Raw genomic sequence first — 17,350 nt, 5'->3', positions numbered from 1 at the left:
AGTGTTTTGAATAGCTGGTTTTTTGGAAGTAGAGTGCCAGCCCTTTCTTCTAAGGCATCTCTGAGTGGACTCAAACCTGCAACCTTTCGGTTAGCAGCTGAGCACGTTAACTATTTGCACCACCCAGGGACGTGCTCTCACTATATATAGTGAGAAAGAGCAAAAGAGAAAACCTGTTGCATTTGAGTCAATTCCGACTCATAGCGACCCTATAGGACAGAGTAGAACTGCCCCATGGGGTTTCCAAGGAGCAGCTGGTAGATTTGAACTGCCGACCTTTTGGTTAGCAGCTGAGCTCTTAACTATTGCACCACTAGTATATATGTATTATGTATATACACACACACATACATATATATAATATTATAGAGAGAAAGAGGGAGCACATACATCTATATATACACAGAGAGAAGGTGTGGGTGTATATATATATGTATGGAGAGGGAGGGGGGAAAGAAAGAATGCCATGTACATACAATACATACCTAAGTATGTATGCTCTAAAGAAGTACAGAGCACAGTGTGGTGTGCTAGCAGGCACTTGAAAACTAAAGGATAAATAAAGTGCCCCCAACCTCAGAGCCACTCTAAGAAGGAAGATTGGACTGTTCAATGTAGTCACCTGAGGCCACTGGAAATGGCCTCTGCTACTGTAGGGCAGGTAGATGCAGGTCCCTTTAGGTACACTGAATTATTATAGGGCCAATTCAAGAACACCTTTTGAAACTATGGAAGTGTGTCTTTGACCTCCCTCAAAGCTCAAATCTTCCATTGGATTGGATGACAGGAAGGGCTGAAGGATTTAGTATGGCCCTTGGGTGACCAACCGTCTTAATTGCCTGGGACTCTCCCCCAGTTTTCAGTTGCCTCATATACATGTGAAAGCTGGACAATGAATAAAGAAGACTGAATAAGAACTGGTGTCTTTGAATTATGGTGCTGATGAAGATTTTTGAATATACCACGGACTGTCAGGAGAATGAACAAATCTGTCTTGAAGGATGTGTAGTCAGAATGCTCCTTAGAAGCAAGGATGGCAAGACTTCATCTCACATACTTTGAACGTGTTGTCAGGAGGGACCAGTCCCTGGAGAAGGACATCATGCTTGGTGAAGTAGGGAGTTGTCAAAAAAGAGGAAGATCCTCAACAAGATGGATTGACGCGGTGGCTGCACCAATGGGCTCATGCATAACAATTATGAGGATGGTGCAGGTCCAGGTAATGTTTCGTTCTGTTGTACGTAGGGTCACTATGAGTCGGAACCAACTCAACAGCACCTAACAACAGCTCCCAGTTTTAGCTCTGAAAGTCCCATGTCATGGGAAACCTCTCAGTCCTGGACAAACTGTGGCCACCCTGCATGGCCCTGGAACCTAGCTCTCTGCTCTATTCCTATGCTGCCATCTGAATTCAAGCCCTCGCCACTGCAGTGTTCTGTCACAGCAGCCTCCTAACAGGCCCCGTCGCTCTAGACCCATCCTCCACTGTCCTGCTGGAGCCCTTTTGGAATCACAAATCTGACCTCCTGCTTAAAGACCAAAGTCCTTGGTGATGGCATTGCTGCATGCTTATAGCCATTGCCACTTGGGAGCCTATGTTGCAGCCACTTTGGAGCTGCCATTTCCCAAGCATGCCATGAACTTTCACACCTCCGTGTGTGCGACCGTTTCTCTGTCTGGCAAATTAAAACTCTTCCTGAGACGCCTTCCTCATCTGAGCAGAGGTAATCACTCTTTCCGTTACACTCCTATTATGGTACTTGCCACCGTGCATCTGACTGTTCCCTTTCTCCCTCTCTGTCAAGGTCAGGGACCAGACTACTCGCAGCACCAAGTACCTAGGAAGCTTTTAGTAACTGTCCCCAAGGCTCAGGATTGAAATAACTCACTGTGGATTGGAAAGTACTTTGGTTTCAGGCCCCAGAATGTGGATTCAGTTTTTGACTCTTGGAAAAGTGATTTTCAAATTCTTATTTATAACTTTAAATTATATGAAATTGTATTAGAGTCCCATACATAAGACAAAAGTAGGGAAAATAGTTAAAATGGAGGCAAGGGTGCCTTAATTGGCTTCCCTCCTCCACCTCCGCTAAATGTGAACCTTCTCACCTTCAAGGATCTGCAGAGTTCTGGGCACACCGTGTCAGGTCCACTTCTTTAAACAAAGGGGCCTGGAGCTTAGGGTTCTGAGAAGCCCGTTTAGCGGCCTGAAGCACTGGGGTGAGGGGACTGGGCTGTAGCCCTAGCCTTAACCAGGACACCACCATTTCTGAACATAAATGCTTTAGAAGAAAGTTGTTGTGTACCATAGAATTGATTCGCACTCATAGTGACCCCATGTGACACGGTGGAACTGCCCCATAGGGTTTTCTTGGCTGTAATCTTTACAGGAGCAGATCGCCAGGTCTTTTCTTCAAGGGAGACACTGCGTGGTTTTGAACCACTCATCTTTCATTTAGCAGCCAAGTGCTTAACCTTTGCACCACCAGGGCTCCTTAGAAGAAGGGTAACTGATCCTTAAAAGTAAATCAAACAAAAAAATGTTTGCGGGTCACTCTTGGAGCACGATTGACGTGCTACTCGAGCACCTAATGAGAGGAACAGATGGCCATCTATTTTAATTGTTGGCAAGTACCTAGTGATTGAAAATAGACCCTGTTGGAATACTCGACTGGCTCTTGCCCCCTGCCCCTCAAAACATACATGGACGTTGTCAGGTGCCATGCCACCTGGTAACACATGATTTTAACAGTGTTGGAGTTGTGACCCGTTCAATTACTGATTACTGATGTCACATCAACTCAGTTGACATTGAATATCATGTTCAGGTGCTTATTAGTTAAATGCCATTTTAGTCCTCAGCCTTTCCCTGTGACTGGTGAGCTCCCAGGAGAAATTGAAACCCCTTTATCTTGCTGACCTTATATATATGATAAGAGCTGTTCTGAAAGTGGGCAGAACGGAGGGCCAGGATGGGAAATGAGTCAGAAAGCAAACTCCGCCGCAGGGCACGATTTGAATCATAACTACTGGGCTCTTTGATGGCAGAGGCACTCCTGTCGTCAGCTTCCCTCCTTACCTGTGGGCCAGCACCATTTCTTTGAGTACTTTTTTTTTTTAATAGACTATTTTTTAGAGCAGTTTTAGGTTTACAGAAAATTGAGCAGGAAGTACAGTGGTTCCTATATGCCTCCTCTTTCCCCTATTAACATCTTGGACTTGTGTGGTACATTTATTACCATTGACGAACCAATATCGACACGTTATTATTCACTGAAGGAAGCAGATCACCAGGCCTTTCAGCTACAATGCTGCTGGGTGGGTTCGGCTGCCACCCTTCAGGCTAGCAGTCTAGTGTGAACTGCTTGTGCCACACAGGGACCTGTACAGGCTGGTGATGTATCCATCATTACAGTATTATACAGAATAATTTCATTGCCCTAAAAATGCCCTGTGCCCCACCTATTCACTCCCCTCCCCCTAACCCCAGTGAGTGCCTTTTTTTCTTCCAATAGAGGGATGGTACCTGGTGAACTACTTTAGAAAAATCAGCCATTGAAAACCATATGGAACTCAGTTCTGCTGAAACACATGGGGTTGCCCTGAGTCAGAATCAACTTGATGGCAACTGGTTGGTTGTAGGTTACCTTTCTCTTGTCTGTTTTCAGGGAGGAGTACTTTTAATTGGGAGGACCTACAGTAGAGAGGATTGGAGAGTGTCCAGTAAGACAAGAACAGAGATTTGGTAAAATTATCTGAAATGGCACTAATTTGTAGGCACCAAAAAAAGCCTGCATCAAAAAGGTCTAGTAAGTCATGGGTTCCTCTGGGGAGAAGGGAGTATCATCTTTTGCAGTGGTGCTGGCCACCTCACACTCACCCCCGAACTCCTTACTCAAAATGGAAGGTTGGGTCTGAGAGGACTTGGCCATCCAGTAGCCTGGGTGGGGGTGGGGGAATGGGCTAGAGTTACTGCTAATGGTTAGGGCATCTTTGCTTTCTCTTTCTCTGCTTTATGGCTTATTTACTTCCATCCTGGATCCTGCTCCAGCTTATTGTGGGCTTCCAGGAACCAGAGCCATAAAAGCGTGGGTGTGGTACAGTGGGACACACGGGGCTTTGGAGTCAGGTGGACTTGGGTTCAAGCCCCAGCTCTCACTTACCCTGCACAAACTTAGCCAAGTGACTCAGCATCTGAGCCACAGCATCACTTCCTCTACCAGCCAGGCCAGCTAGGGGACTGCTCAGCACCTCTGGGTTTTATGCTCTTGACATTGCTAGAGAAGAATTCTTTAGATTCACAGCTTTCCCGTGGGTCTCCTCATTGCTCATTGCAGTAGGAAACTTTGGTAGAGAGCCAGACTTGGACTTGAATCTTGGTTTAAATGACCTGAGCCTTGGTGTCTTCATTTGTAAAATTGGGATTTAATGCCTGACAGGGTTGTTGAAGATTAATGAGGTAATGTTTCTGAATAAAATGCCTATCACTTAACAAAGGTTAGCTTCTCTTCCATTACAGACATCTACCTGCCGGGGCTTCTGTCTACTCAATTTCCCTCACACCCGCCTCCATCTTTTGATTGTTTTATTACCACAATAATCCAGATGGGAGTGAGAAAGTCTGAACTCTGGGCTTCATTAAAAAAAAAAAAAAAATCACGTAATAAAATAGAAGATAACTGCAGTGTTTTATTTTTACTTTTTAACCATTTGTTAAAAATTAGGGTAAATATATAAACAGTTAAACATTTGGAGTGCTTTATTTTTGGTCTTTCAAACAAACCTATGGCGAAACTTTGCTTCCTATGTTTTTGTAGTGGTGGCTGCATTTAGGAGGAAGTGGAGAGGGTTAGAAAAAGTAGTGAACTGATGTAATCTGATAAAAAAAAAAAATTTTTTTTTTTTTTAGTCTTCAAAATTTTTAGGGACGTGGCATAAGACCTAGAAGTCATAAATGTTTTCATTACATAAAAAGTAAACATATCTGCATGGCAAATAACAGGTTTGGTTTGGTTTTTGGTATCCAACTGGCAAAAAAATAATTGCAGATATATAACTGACAAAGCTATTGTTTTTAATATAGAAAGAGGTCTTTTAGATTATGAAGAAAATAATGAGTTTTTTAAAAAGGTGGAAACTATGAATAGATAATTCACAGAATAAAGGGCTAGTAAGCATTTCAAAATACCTAACCTTATATCGGTGGCAGAGTGGTTAAGTTCTACAGCTGCTAACCAAAAGGTCAGCAGTTTAAATCCACCAGGTGCTCCTTGGGAACTCTGTGGAGCAGTTCTACTCTGTCCTATTGGGTCATTATAAGTCAGAATTGACTTCATGGCAATGGGTTTGGTTTAACCTTATACCACAGGAGCAGTGGTGGTTCAATGGTAGAATTCTGACCTTCCATGCAGGAGCCCCGAGTTCGATTCCCAGCCAATATACCTCATGCATAGCCACCATCCATCAGTGGAGGCTTATGTGTTGCTATGATGCTGAACAGGTTTTAGCAGAACTTCCAGACTGAGATGAACTAGGAGCAAGGCCTAGAAATCTACTTCTGAAAATCAGTAAATGAAAACCTTAAGGATCACAATGATCCAATCCCCAACTGATTATGGGGATGGCACAGGACCAGACAGTGCTTCATTCTGTTGCACAGGGATCGCCATGAACCAGGGGCCAACTCGATGGCAGCCAATAGCAAGAACAACCTTGCGCAAATTAAAGAAACCAGGTTAAAAATATGAGATACCACTTTGACCCATCAGGTTGGCAAAGATTAGTTACTAGATAACAGGGGACACTGGTGAGGTGAAACATGCCTGGTGGCTGGAGTGGAAATTGGTGAGAGCTTTTAGGAAGATGACTTGGCAGTATCTTCCAGATCAAACACACATACCCTCCTGAACCTGCAGTTTGAACTCTTTTCTTGGAAGGGGTCTTGTTACAGTCTCCCCTGCCTTTACCACACAAACGTATCTACAGACCTGCAAGAAATTTTTCATAGTGTTTACTTTTGGGATAATGAGAAGAAGAGAAAAACTTTTGCTTTTTATTTTATCTACTTTTGTACTGCTTGAACTTTTTTGTCAGGTTTTTGTATTTTATTATTTTTAAATAGTTCACATTGGTTTCCAGAGACAAAAGTATGCTTAGCCATAAGACAAATCTTACCTCTGATGGTTTCCTATGTAAGTTCCACAGTTAGCGCTCAAACGTTTTGTTTCATGAAAGAACCATCAATGAGCAAGTGCAATACAAGATGGTTTCTTAAGAGTTGCCTGAAATGCTAACTGTAATTGCTCAATAGCATGTTCTCTCTAGACCTTACTGGGTCCTCTGCTTGGTGGCTTTGGAAACCTGCTATAGCCATGTTGATTTCCTGTCCTGCCCAGTCTGCCTGTCCCAGGCCTGGAGCTGCATTCCCCCTTTGCGCCCCTCATCGCATGCTCACACACACTCAGTGATGGGCTTCTGGAATGCCCCAGACGTTCACTGGGGATGTAGGTCCTGAGCCAGGAGTAGGAGTAGGTAGAGTTTAAGGGGCTGAGAACTAAGAAAGGGAATTGCCCAAAAGCAAGGGAATAATAACAACAGAGACAAAGACAAGGGTGTTTTAAAAAGTTACAGCTGCCAGTTATTGATGGCTTACTATGTGGTGTTGGTGAACAATATTGAATATACCATGGGCTGCCAGAGGAATGAACAAATGAAATACAACCAGAGTGCTCCTTAGGAAGTGAGGATAGTAAGACTTCCACTCACTTACTTTGGACACATCGTCAGGAAAGACCAAAGACTAGAAAAGGACATCATGGTTGGTAAAGAGAGGGTCAGTGAAAATGAAGGAAACCCTCAATGAAATGAATTGACACAATAACCACAACAATGGACTCAAATGTACAGTGATCATGTAGATGGAACAGGAGTGGGCAATATTTATTCTGTTATACATAGGTTGCTGTGAGTCGAGCTGATTCGATGGTAACTAACAATGATAATATACCCATATATTCACATATAACGTTTTCTGTATCTCATGTAAGCCTCACCATTGCTGGGAGAAGTTGGCATTATTAGCTCCATTTTTTTTTCAGAGGTGAGGTAACATGCACAGAGAGGCCTGTGATGTGCCCACAGCCATACAGGTAGTGAAGAGTCCGAACTGTTAAAAACAAGGTCTGCCTACCTGATGCCAAGGTCCAGCTCTTCACTACTGCTCTCTGGGGTCTCTCGTGCATGGTGTGGAAGTGGACACTAGGAGAGGGTCAGTCTACTGCCCTGAGGGGGTCACCTCAGGATTTAGCTCCCGGAGTCACGTGCTGGGCCTGTCTCAGAGGTTCTGGACTCTGGAAGGAATATAGTCCTTGGCTATGGTGGTGGTGGCTATGTATATTTGGAGAGGGGGATGCAGGGAGGAGGGATGCAGAGGAATGTCTGGTCCTGAGGAGTCTGTCAGGAAAGCAAGGGATGACATTCCTTCCTGGGAATGGAATTATTAACCTTTGTTATTTGTGGTTTCCCTTTGGTCTGTCAGAAAATACTGCAAAACCACTGTCCTTGACAGAGCTATGCCCCTCGCAGTGAATCCAGCTGGTGGGCTGGCCCTGGATGGAAACCAATCAGAGAGAACCCTTTCCCTCAAGGCAGCTTCATCACTCAATCCCCCGTGGCAGCCGATTCAGCGGCTCGTGCACGTTCTGAGCCTCAGAGTGCTGATGCAGGCAGTTCATCTTTGATTTTCCTTTTCATCCCTCATGACAACCATCAGATAGCTTTTCCTAGAATTTAGTTGAGGTCCCACTACCAGGGAAGGCTCAGAACTGGAGTGCCAGGAAAAGCCACCCATGGCTGCGACAGGGCAGAGTCACTCCAGACAGGGTTGGGGTTGCCTTAACTAACTAGTAACTTCAGAGAGTTGTGGGGAGACTCCAGATGCCTGGCAGAGAATGAAAAATACCCCTGATTCTGTCGAGGAGGAATGCGGATGTCCCTGAAGCTGATCCCAATGGCTTTTCTTGGACAGGTTTCTACAGTCTCCCCTGCCGTAATTGATTTTGCTTTTTAGCAGTCAGAGAAGCAACCTTCACCCTGGGCCTGTGGGACTTGGGTGTTTGCTGAGAGCCTGGATGAAAAGTATCTAGTACTTCTGGGTGTGTCCTAAGTTCTGGACAGTGGGCCAGGTGCTTGAAATACGTGATCTAATTTTTTTCCTCACAACAATCCCATGAAGTATAGTGTACCTGTTTTAGAGATGAGGCAGCTGAGGCTCTGAGGCTCAGGAACCTGACAAAGGTACCACAACTAAAAAGTGGCAGGGCTTTGACCTATTTGGGCTCCAGAGCCAATCTCTGTATATCACACCGCCAGACCACTCTCTGGTTGTGTGGAGGCAAGTCTCCACAGAATCTATGTCCTCACCTAGAAAGGTCAGGGTGGTCTGCTGGTTGCTGTCTACCTTAAGTTTCCCCTTTGAAGTCTAGTGACTATGGGTGGTGGTCTCTGTGGGGCGAGTTAGAGCTACTGAGGAGACCTGGGCACAGAATAACTCCTTGTTGCTTCATTTCATCAGAGCATTCCACTGACCCTCCGCATCCATTCAGCTTTACCTCAGTGATAGTCTTCCATCGGTAAAGGGGAGTGAGTGTTGGCGAACATGACAATAAGTGAATCCCCCTGAAGATTACCTTATGTTCTTAGAGAAGGTGTGCAGCAGGGTGGCAGAAGACAGGGGGCGACATTACCAGTTGAGGAGGCTCTTGTGGGGTTGGGGCTGCTTTCTCTCTAGCCCTTGCCTGACCAGCCAGCCCACTGCCCTGTTCTAGCCTCGCAGCTTTTTCAGCACTTTCATTCTGTGTCATACAATAGAGCACTTGCCTGTATTTTTGTCTAGAATCTGGATGTACCACTGGTTTCTGGGAGGGAAGGAACTGTGGCTTCTTATGTGCCCTCCTTGTGACACATGAAGATCTTGACCCATTTGTGTCTGTGGTGCTGTTTTGAAGTCTCACTCTTCCTGCCCCTCCAGCTCTGTGGCTGGTTTGAGTGGACCTGCTGAGTGGCCTCTTCTCTTACACACACTTGAGTCAGCATTTTCTCACATTCCAGTAAACCTGAGATCTTTTGGGGGGGCACCTGCTTGGTTTATTTGCTAGACCTCTATATTTATAGCCAGTTGGACCCCATTTTACTCCATCATGTGACGTTTGCACGCTGCATGAGGACATCGCCATCATAGTATATAAACATTGAAAGATAAATTTTGTATAGTGATCACAATTTGGCAGAAGGCCCAGGGGCCCATAGGCTGGGTTGTTCTGTGGTATGAAGCACATAACTGAAGTGTAGAGGCTGGGGGTAGGGCTTGATGCGCCCTGCCAGCTCCATGGGTGTTTGTGGGGCACCCTTAGGAAACAGCTCCTGTGAGGGGTGACCGTGGCATCATTGGAGAGACTGTCAGGGTGAAACTGCCTCCCTGTTGACCTAAATTATAAAGTAACATAAAAATGTTTAGCATTAAAAAAATTTCAGACAATACATACATTGGTGGTGAAAAAAATAAAACTCATCGGCCGCTCTGTCACCCAGAGTTGACCTCTCTCTGTGGGGAATATCATGGGTTGAATTGTGTCCCCCCAAATTATCTGTCAACTTGGCTAGGCCTTGATTCCCAGTATTGTGTGATTGTCCACCATTTTGTCATCTGATGTAATTTTCCTATGTATTGTAAATTCTATCTCTATGATGTTAATGAGTTAGGATTAGTGGAGTTATGTTAATGAGGCAGGACTCATTCTAAGATTAGGTTGTGTTTTAAGTAAATCTCTTTTGGGATATAAAAGAAAGAAGCAAGCAGAGAGACAGGGGGACCGCATACCACCAAGAAACAAGAGCCAGGAGAGTACCACGTCCTTTGGACCTGAGGTCCCTGTGCTGAAAAGCTCCTCGACTGGGGAATGTTGATGGCAAGGACCTTCCTCCAGAGCCGACAGAGAGAGAAAGCCTTCCCCTGGAGCTGATGCCCTGAATTTAGACTTCTACCCTACTAGACTGTGAGAGAATAAATTTCTCTTTGTTAAAGCCATCCACTTGTGGTATTTCAGTTACAGCAGTACTATATGACTAAGACAGGGAAAGTCATAGGTTTTAAGTCTTAGGCTCTGTGAACTGGTTTGATCTTATTGTCTTTTTGAATTTATTAGTGACTCCTTCTTTCTCTGCAGAACATGGAGAGTTCCTGGCCCTGGACCTTGGAGGGACCAACTTCCGTGTGCTGTGGGTGAAAGTAACGGACAACGGCCTCCAAAGGGTGGAGATAGAGAACAAGATCTACGCCATCCCTGAGGACATTATGCGGGGCAGCGGCACCCAGGTACCACCCTTCTCTTGGGCGGTCACTGGGACTTCCCTGGGCAGGGGCTGTTCCTCTGTGATCTCGAGGGAGGAGCCCTGGCTCAGGCTCTGATTTCCTGTGTCTCTGCACCTGGCCTCTCCGCCTGGTGAGCCCCTCCTCACCTAGAGGCTGGGTAGGTGGCTTCAGTCAGGAGGGTCACATGGGCCCGAGAACAGGGAGCATGTGTGTGAGTGAGGCCCTATGAGTCTGGCTGTGCTACGGCAGGCCCATTTTGATTTGCCATCTCTTTTGAGCTCTGCTTCATGTGCTGGTCATGGAGGAAAAACCAGCTGCCAGGAGACTGGCCCACTTCCCTGGACACCTGCTGTTGTTAGTGGTGGTATTGAATGGTGAGTCAGTAGGTACACAATTGTGGTCTGAACTCCCATGGGTGATGGTTCCATCTGCCCCAGCGGCTGCTCTGCTGCCCTCTTTGGCTCACTGTGTTGCCATAGCATTGCAGGAAAATGGAACCTGCCCCACTGCCTTTCTGTTTACTTGCTCTCTCCCTTCCTGACTGTCCAACACAGAGGAAGCTTTGCACACAAGGACAGGGAGCCTTTTGAGAAAACACTGAAACCCAGCTTTGGGCTGTCTGCCCCACTTGGGACTGCAGTGAGCACCGAGTGCCTCAACAGTGGCCCTGGATCATAAGATCATCAGGGATCATGCTTAGTCATCCTCATATCTCAGTGGTTTCTAGAGCTGTGTTTTGTACCTAGAACTCAATGAAAGGAGCAAATGGAGAAGAAACGTGAAATCTTAATAAGAATCCTGTCAATAATAGCCAGAAAAAATGAGCAAAGATGGAATTACCATCAAGATCATCTCTAGGCAGGTACTGAGTACCTACTATGCATTGGGTTCTGATTCCTGCTGGGAATCAAACTCATCATCTTTCCTTTCAAGGACTTAAAGCCTAGCTGGATAACCAGGAAATACACACGCACACACCCCACAGAAAGTAAAAGTTGTATTAAAGAGGGTACATGACCCTCAGGAGAATATGAAAAGGAGCCAGCATTTGATGATGCCTACTATGTGGCAGGAGCCCTGGTGGTGCAATGGTTAAGCTCTGCTGCTAACCAGAAAAGCTCAGCAATTGGACTCCATCAGCTGTTCCTTGGAAACCCTACGGGACAGTTCTACCCTGTCCTGTAGAGTTGCTATGAGTTGGAATTGGCTTGATGGCATGGGTTTGATTTTGCTTTACTCTGTGGCCGGCACTGAGCAAAAGCGCTTTGGATGGATTTTCTCATTTCATCCTCACACTAGCACTATGAGGCTGGGTGCTACTGTTATCTCCACTTGAGAGCTGTAGAAATTGACTTAGAAAGATTGAGTAGCTTGTCTTTAAATCACAGGAGTGGGAAGGGCCAGGGATGAGACACAAAGCCAAGTTGATATGACCAAGACCTGTGTTTTAACAACTTTAGCGGGCTCTGTCCACTTTCTAGTCTTTGAGAATGGTGTTCCCTGGAGTTATGCAACATGGCGGTCCTGTTCCCTGCTTCCAGAGTAGGAGGTGCTGCCCAAAGGGGCCAGTGTTCTTGCAGACTGACCATTGGAGGCACCCTCCCTCTCAAGATTTCCCCAGAAGAACCCTCCTACAGGGGGGCACTCATTCCCTCAGCACCAGAAACATCTGATCCATTGCTGGTTGGTGGCCACAGGTCCAGCCACTATTCCATACTCTTGGGTTTTCAGAGAAACTGATCTCCCTTTTCACCTGCTTTATAAAACACTTCCTTGAGGGGCATTCTTTCTTCAACTTCTGTGCGAAGTGCTTAAGGCACAAAGATAAATAAGGTAAAAGCCCCACCATCCAGCTGCTCATTGTCCATGGATAGACAATCATTGAAGCCATTCTGGGGATGTCTCTCTACTTGAGCTCTGGCTATAGGAGTCCTGGTGGTGTGGTAGTTAAGTGCTCAGCTGCTAACTGAAAGGCTGGTGGCTTGAACCTACCAGCTGCTCTGCGGGAGAAAGATGGGCCAGTCTACTTCTGTAGATTTACAGCCTTGGAAATTTATGGATTGAATTGTGTTTCTCAAAAATAAGTGTTATAAATCCTAATTTGCAGAATGCCTCTGGTTATAATCCCATTTGGGAATGGGTTGTCTTTGTTATCCTAATGAGACAGGGTTAGTGTAGAGGGTGTTTTAAGTCAGTCTCTTTTGAGATATAAAAGAGATTAAACGAGGGGAAAGCAGAGATGGGGAAATATAGATGACAAGACACATGGAGATCTCTAAGGAACCAGGAAGCAGAAGCTGAGACAAGGACCTTCCTGCAGAGCGAACAGAGCGAGAAAGCCTTCCCCTAGGGTCGGCACTCTAAATTTGGACTTCTAGTCTCCAAAACTGTGAGAAAATAAATTTGTTTGTTAAATCCACCCATTTGTGGTATTTTTGTTATAGAAGCACTAGATAACTAAGACAGAAACCCTATGAGGCAGTTCTACTCTGTCCTATAAGGTTGGTATGTGTTGGAATCTGCTGGATGGCAGTGGATGTGTGTGTGTGTGAGAGAGAGAGAGAGAGCTCTGGCTATCCTAGTGTTGTCACTTCTTGGGCCTCAGGGGTTGGAAGAGGTGGAGCTTTGACTCCTAGTCCACTGTTCTTTCTACCACACCAGGCTACCTCCTGTGAGAGGAATTTCAGACCACAAGTAAAACATGTGGGGAGATGTTTTTAGGCCCTTTATTTGCCCGTGAGGGTGGCCCTGAGGGTAAACCTGCTTTCCTGGTTTTAAGGGTGGGGTTGAGGCAGGAAGACTGGGCCCCTGGGACTGGGCATTGGCTGTACCAAAGTTGTCACATGGCTCCAGTATAATGTCAGGAAGGGCAAGGGGTAGAGACTCCTGCATGGCTTGTTGCTCCTTGGAGGGGCTCTGTGCTGAGGTACTGAAGAGGCTGGGCCCTGCAGTCAGGCAAACTAGCTGTGTGATTCTACGCAAGTTACTGCACTGGAAGAGCCTGCTTGTTTATCTGTAAAGAGGGATAATCGTACCTATTTCTAGGTTTTTGCCTGTTCATCTAATTGTTTCTTCATACTCTGTTCTCAGCCTCTATGTCTAGTAATTGCATTGTTCAGCTCCGTGGAGGATGTGGTCACTTTTTCTTCCCATTGGGAACCACACCCTCAAGATTACCAATACCTGACAACCAACTAATACAAGCCAAACAAAAAGAGCAACTAAAAATTTGGGCTGTGACTTTTTACAACTTGGTGTAACTTGGTAATATGAACTCTGTATTTTGCCTTCCTAATGATAAGGCAACATGTTGCGGGGTGAGTTTTTAAGATTTATGTGCATTTTTGTCCCATCTCCATATTCCATTGCTCATCCCTCAACAACATGAAGCGTGTAGGGACCACACAGCCCTTAAAGTTGTCCTCCTCAGAAACTGGAAATGGCTTGGAACACCTGTGAACAATGAATTGTGCCTCTGCCAGTCAAGACAGATTCAAAGAGCCCAAGGAATCTGTCTCAAGCATTTAAGCTCTGAGTAAAGTTTTGCTTGAAAAACTTACTTTAAAATCTTTAAAACCATTGAGTTAGAGGATATAAAGAAAGCTACTTCTCCATACAACACAAACAAAATGCTTTTCACACACACACAGACAGGCACACACATACACAATCTATGAGATCCTCCAGGAAGAAACTATAGAGCTTTTGGAACAGTAAGAAGGGTTTGAATATATGGAGAAAATGCTGTATCAAAGTCAAGCATACAAGAAAAGTGGAAGGAAATATAGGTGTCTGTTTCACCCTAAGGAAAAAAAAGAACATCATATGCCTAAAAGCAGCAGAAAACAATTTGAAATAAGACTGGAAGGAATTCACAGTAGCTATTTTATTGGTCCACCACTCATCTGTGAGTTTGTTGGACTGTGGTGGCTTGTGTGTTGCTATGATGCTGGAAGCTATGCCACCAGTATTTCAAATACCAGCAGGATCACCCATGATGGACAGGTTTCAGTGGAGCTTCCAGACTAAGACAGACTAGGAAGAAGGGCCTGGCAGTCTACTTCTAAAAAAAATTGACCAGCAAAAACCTTGTGAATAGGACTGGAACATCAGCTGGTGTAGTGCCAGAAGATGAGCCCCTCAGGTTGAAAGGCACTCAAAAGACAACTGGGGAAGAGCTACCTCTTCAAAGTAGAGTGAACCTTAATGTAGATGGAGTAGAGCTTTCGTGACCTTCACTTGCTGATGGGGCACGACTCAAACTGAAAAGAAACAGCTGCAAACATCCATTAATAATTGGAACATGGAATGTACAAAGTGTGAATCCAGAAAAATTGGAAGTTGTTAAAAATGAAATGGAACACAGAAAAATCAGTATCCTAGGCATCAGAGAGCTCAAGTGGACTGATATTGGCCATTTTGAATTGGACAATTGTATAGTCTACCATGCCAGGAATGACAAATTAAAGAGGAATGGCATCACATTCATCATCAGAAAGAACAGTTTCAGATCTAGCCTAAAGTACAACTCTGTCAGTGATATTATCTGTAAGCCTACAATGAAGACTAGTTAACACCACTATTATTCAAATTTAGACACCAACCACTAATACCGAAGCTGAAGAAATTGAAGATTTGTATCCTTCTGCAGTCTGAAATTGATCAAACATACAATCAAGATGCATTGTTAATTAAACTGGTGATTGAAATGTGAAAGTTGGAAACAAAGAAGAAGGATCAGTAGTTGTAAAATATGGCCTTGGTGATAGAAATGACACCAGAGATCACGTGATAGAATTTTGCAAGACCATGAACTTATTCATTGAAAATACCTCTTTCCACAACCATAATGGTGACTATACACGTGGACCTCGCTGGATGGAGTACACAGGAATCATATCAACTACATCTGTGGAAACAGATGATGGAGAAGCTCAATATCATCAATCAGAATAAGACCAGCAGCTGACTGGGGAATAGACTGTCATTTGCTCACATGAATAAAGAAGACTGAAGAAGAATTGATGCCTTTGAATTATAGTGTTGGTGAAGAATATTAAATATATCATGGACTGCCAGAAGAATGAACAAAACTGTCTAAGAAGTACAGCTAGAATGCTCCTTAGAAGTGAGGATGGCAAGACTTCATCTCACCTACTTTGGACATGTTACCAGGAGGGATTAGTCACTGGAGAAGGACATCATGCTTGGTAAAACAGACAGTCAGGGAAAAAGAGACTGTCCAAGAGATGGATTGATGCAGTGGCTGCAAAAGTAGGCTGAAACATAGCAATGATTGTGAGGATGGCTCAGGACTGGGCAGTGTTTTGTTCTGTTCATAGGGTAGTTATGAGTCGGAACTGACTCTGTGACACCTAACAACATTTTAGTGGTGCTTTTTTCCCCCTACATTTTTCATTTATAAAATTTTGGTCTTAGATATCAGTCTTTTAATTAGAGGAAAATAAATTGAATTTAAAAATAAAGCTTAGTTTAAACCAAGACAAAATCATCAAACCCAAAACTTGCAAAGTTCTTGAAGAACTGGGAAGCTGGGCAGTTTGGGTCCCTGGGTAGGATCTGCCTTTTAGCACATAACTGTGTTTTTAACTTCCACTAAGAGCAGCGAGGAACCCTGATAGCGCGGTTCGAATCCACCAGCTGCTCCTTGAAATCCCCATGGGGCAGTTCTACTCTGTCCTATAGGGTTGCTCTGAGTCGGAGTCAACTGGACAGCAACAGTGTTTTGGTCTGGTTTAAGAGCAGTGAGTGACAAATCTTAACAGTGCCACAAATCTTGACAGCACCCACTTTGCTTTTAAAATGTGTCATGTGGGAAAGAGAGTGAGCAGTTTCTCAGACCAATAAGGAAAAGGAAACCTTTTTAACTTCATAAAATGATGCCCTTTGAGCCTTTTTATGGCAGGAAGGTATTAGCTCTTCTGCCCAGCATCTTATCCTTTTGATCTTCAGCTAATAGAAAAAGAGGTACCCTTCCAATTCAAGGAAGAGCCGGTTTCCTGTCTCCCGCTTTTAAATAGGTGCTGGTTCTTCTAACTCAGCACTGTCCAACGGAACTTTCTGCAGTGGTAGAACTGTTCTGTATCTGCCCTGCTCAAAATGGTAGTCACTAGCCACCTGTGGTTGTTGAGTACTTGAAGTGTGGCTGGTCTGACTGGGGAAACAAATTTTGAATTGTTAAAAATTCTAATTAATTGAAATAACCACATGTGGCTTGTTGTTGCTCGATTCCAACTCATGGTGACCCCATGTGTGCGGAGTAGAACTGTGCTCCATACGGCTTGCAAGGCTGTGACTTTTCAGAAGCAGATTGCCAGGCCTGTCTTCTGAGGTGACTCTGTGTGGGTTCGAACCATCATCTGTTCGGCTTTGTGCCACCCAGGGACTTGGTTGCCATATTGGGTGGCTCAGTATTTAATACCTTTTCACTGTCCCTCTGTTTTTTCTTTGCCTCCCTCTGTTGGAAGCACAAATGAAAAGGAAGGAGAAGTGGTCAGGGCTGGGCAAGGGGAAACCATTTGCTTTTCTACTTTCTGAAGGCCCCCACCATCTCTGATGATTGGCCTTACCTCCTTGCACAGCCTCTACAATTTCCCTCTTTTGGATAAAAAGTGTTTATACCAAAGATCATTTTGACTAGAGCACTTGGAAGAAGATGCTAGGAATTTGTTTAACTATATGGTAATTTGTCTCCATCCACTTCCCAACAGGAGAGCAGACTTTGCTGAATGTCTATCTAGAAACCATATTTGCATATTAAAATCATTGCCCTCTGCTCAAGGAAGCTGGTACCTGTGTGCTGGTGCTCCTTCTCTCTTAGTCAGAGAGCCCTGTGGTTGCCCAGCTTGTGCTTTATCTGTTTCTTAAGAACGTTTTGGTTTGGAGGTTCAGCAACAGCTGTGGCTAATTTTGCAAGAGATCAGGCTGGATGAAGTGACTGTATTGATGCAGGAAGCTCAC

At 44.7% G+C, this 17,350-nt stretch overlaps 1 protein-coding gene across 2 annotated transcripts in view; it reads left to right on the top strand.

The window, feature by feature from the left end:
• Positions 1–17,350, top strand: part of HK2 (hexokinase 2) — a 75,634-nt gene that overhangs the window by 31,708 nt on the left and 26,576 nt on the right. For both annotated transcript variants that reach the window (XM_049856441.1, XM_049856440.1), the window contains exon 3: positions 10,224–10,372. In XM_049856441.1, coding sequence (XP_049712398.1) covers positions 10,224–10,372 — 149 coding nt within the window. The remainder of the gene's footprint in view (positions 1–10,223; positions 10,373–17,350) is intronic.

This window comes from Elephas maximus, chromosome 17 (assembly GCF_024166365.1).
Source record: "Elephas maximus indicus isolate mEleMax1 chromosome 17, mEleMax1 primary haplotype, whole genome shotgun sequence".
NCBI lineage: Eukaryota > Metazoa > Chordata > Mammalia > Proboscidea > Elephantidae > Elephas > Elephas maximus.
The sequence above is the reverse complement of the archived record's forward strand: the minus strand, read 5'-3'. Positions and strand labels throughout refer to the sequence as shown.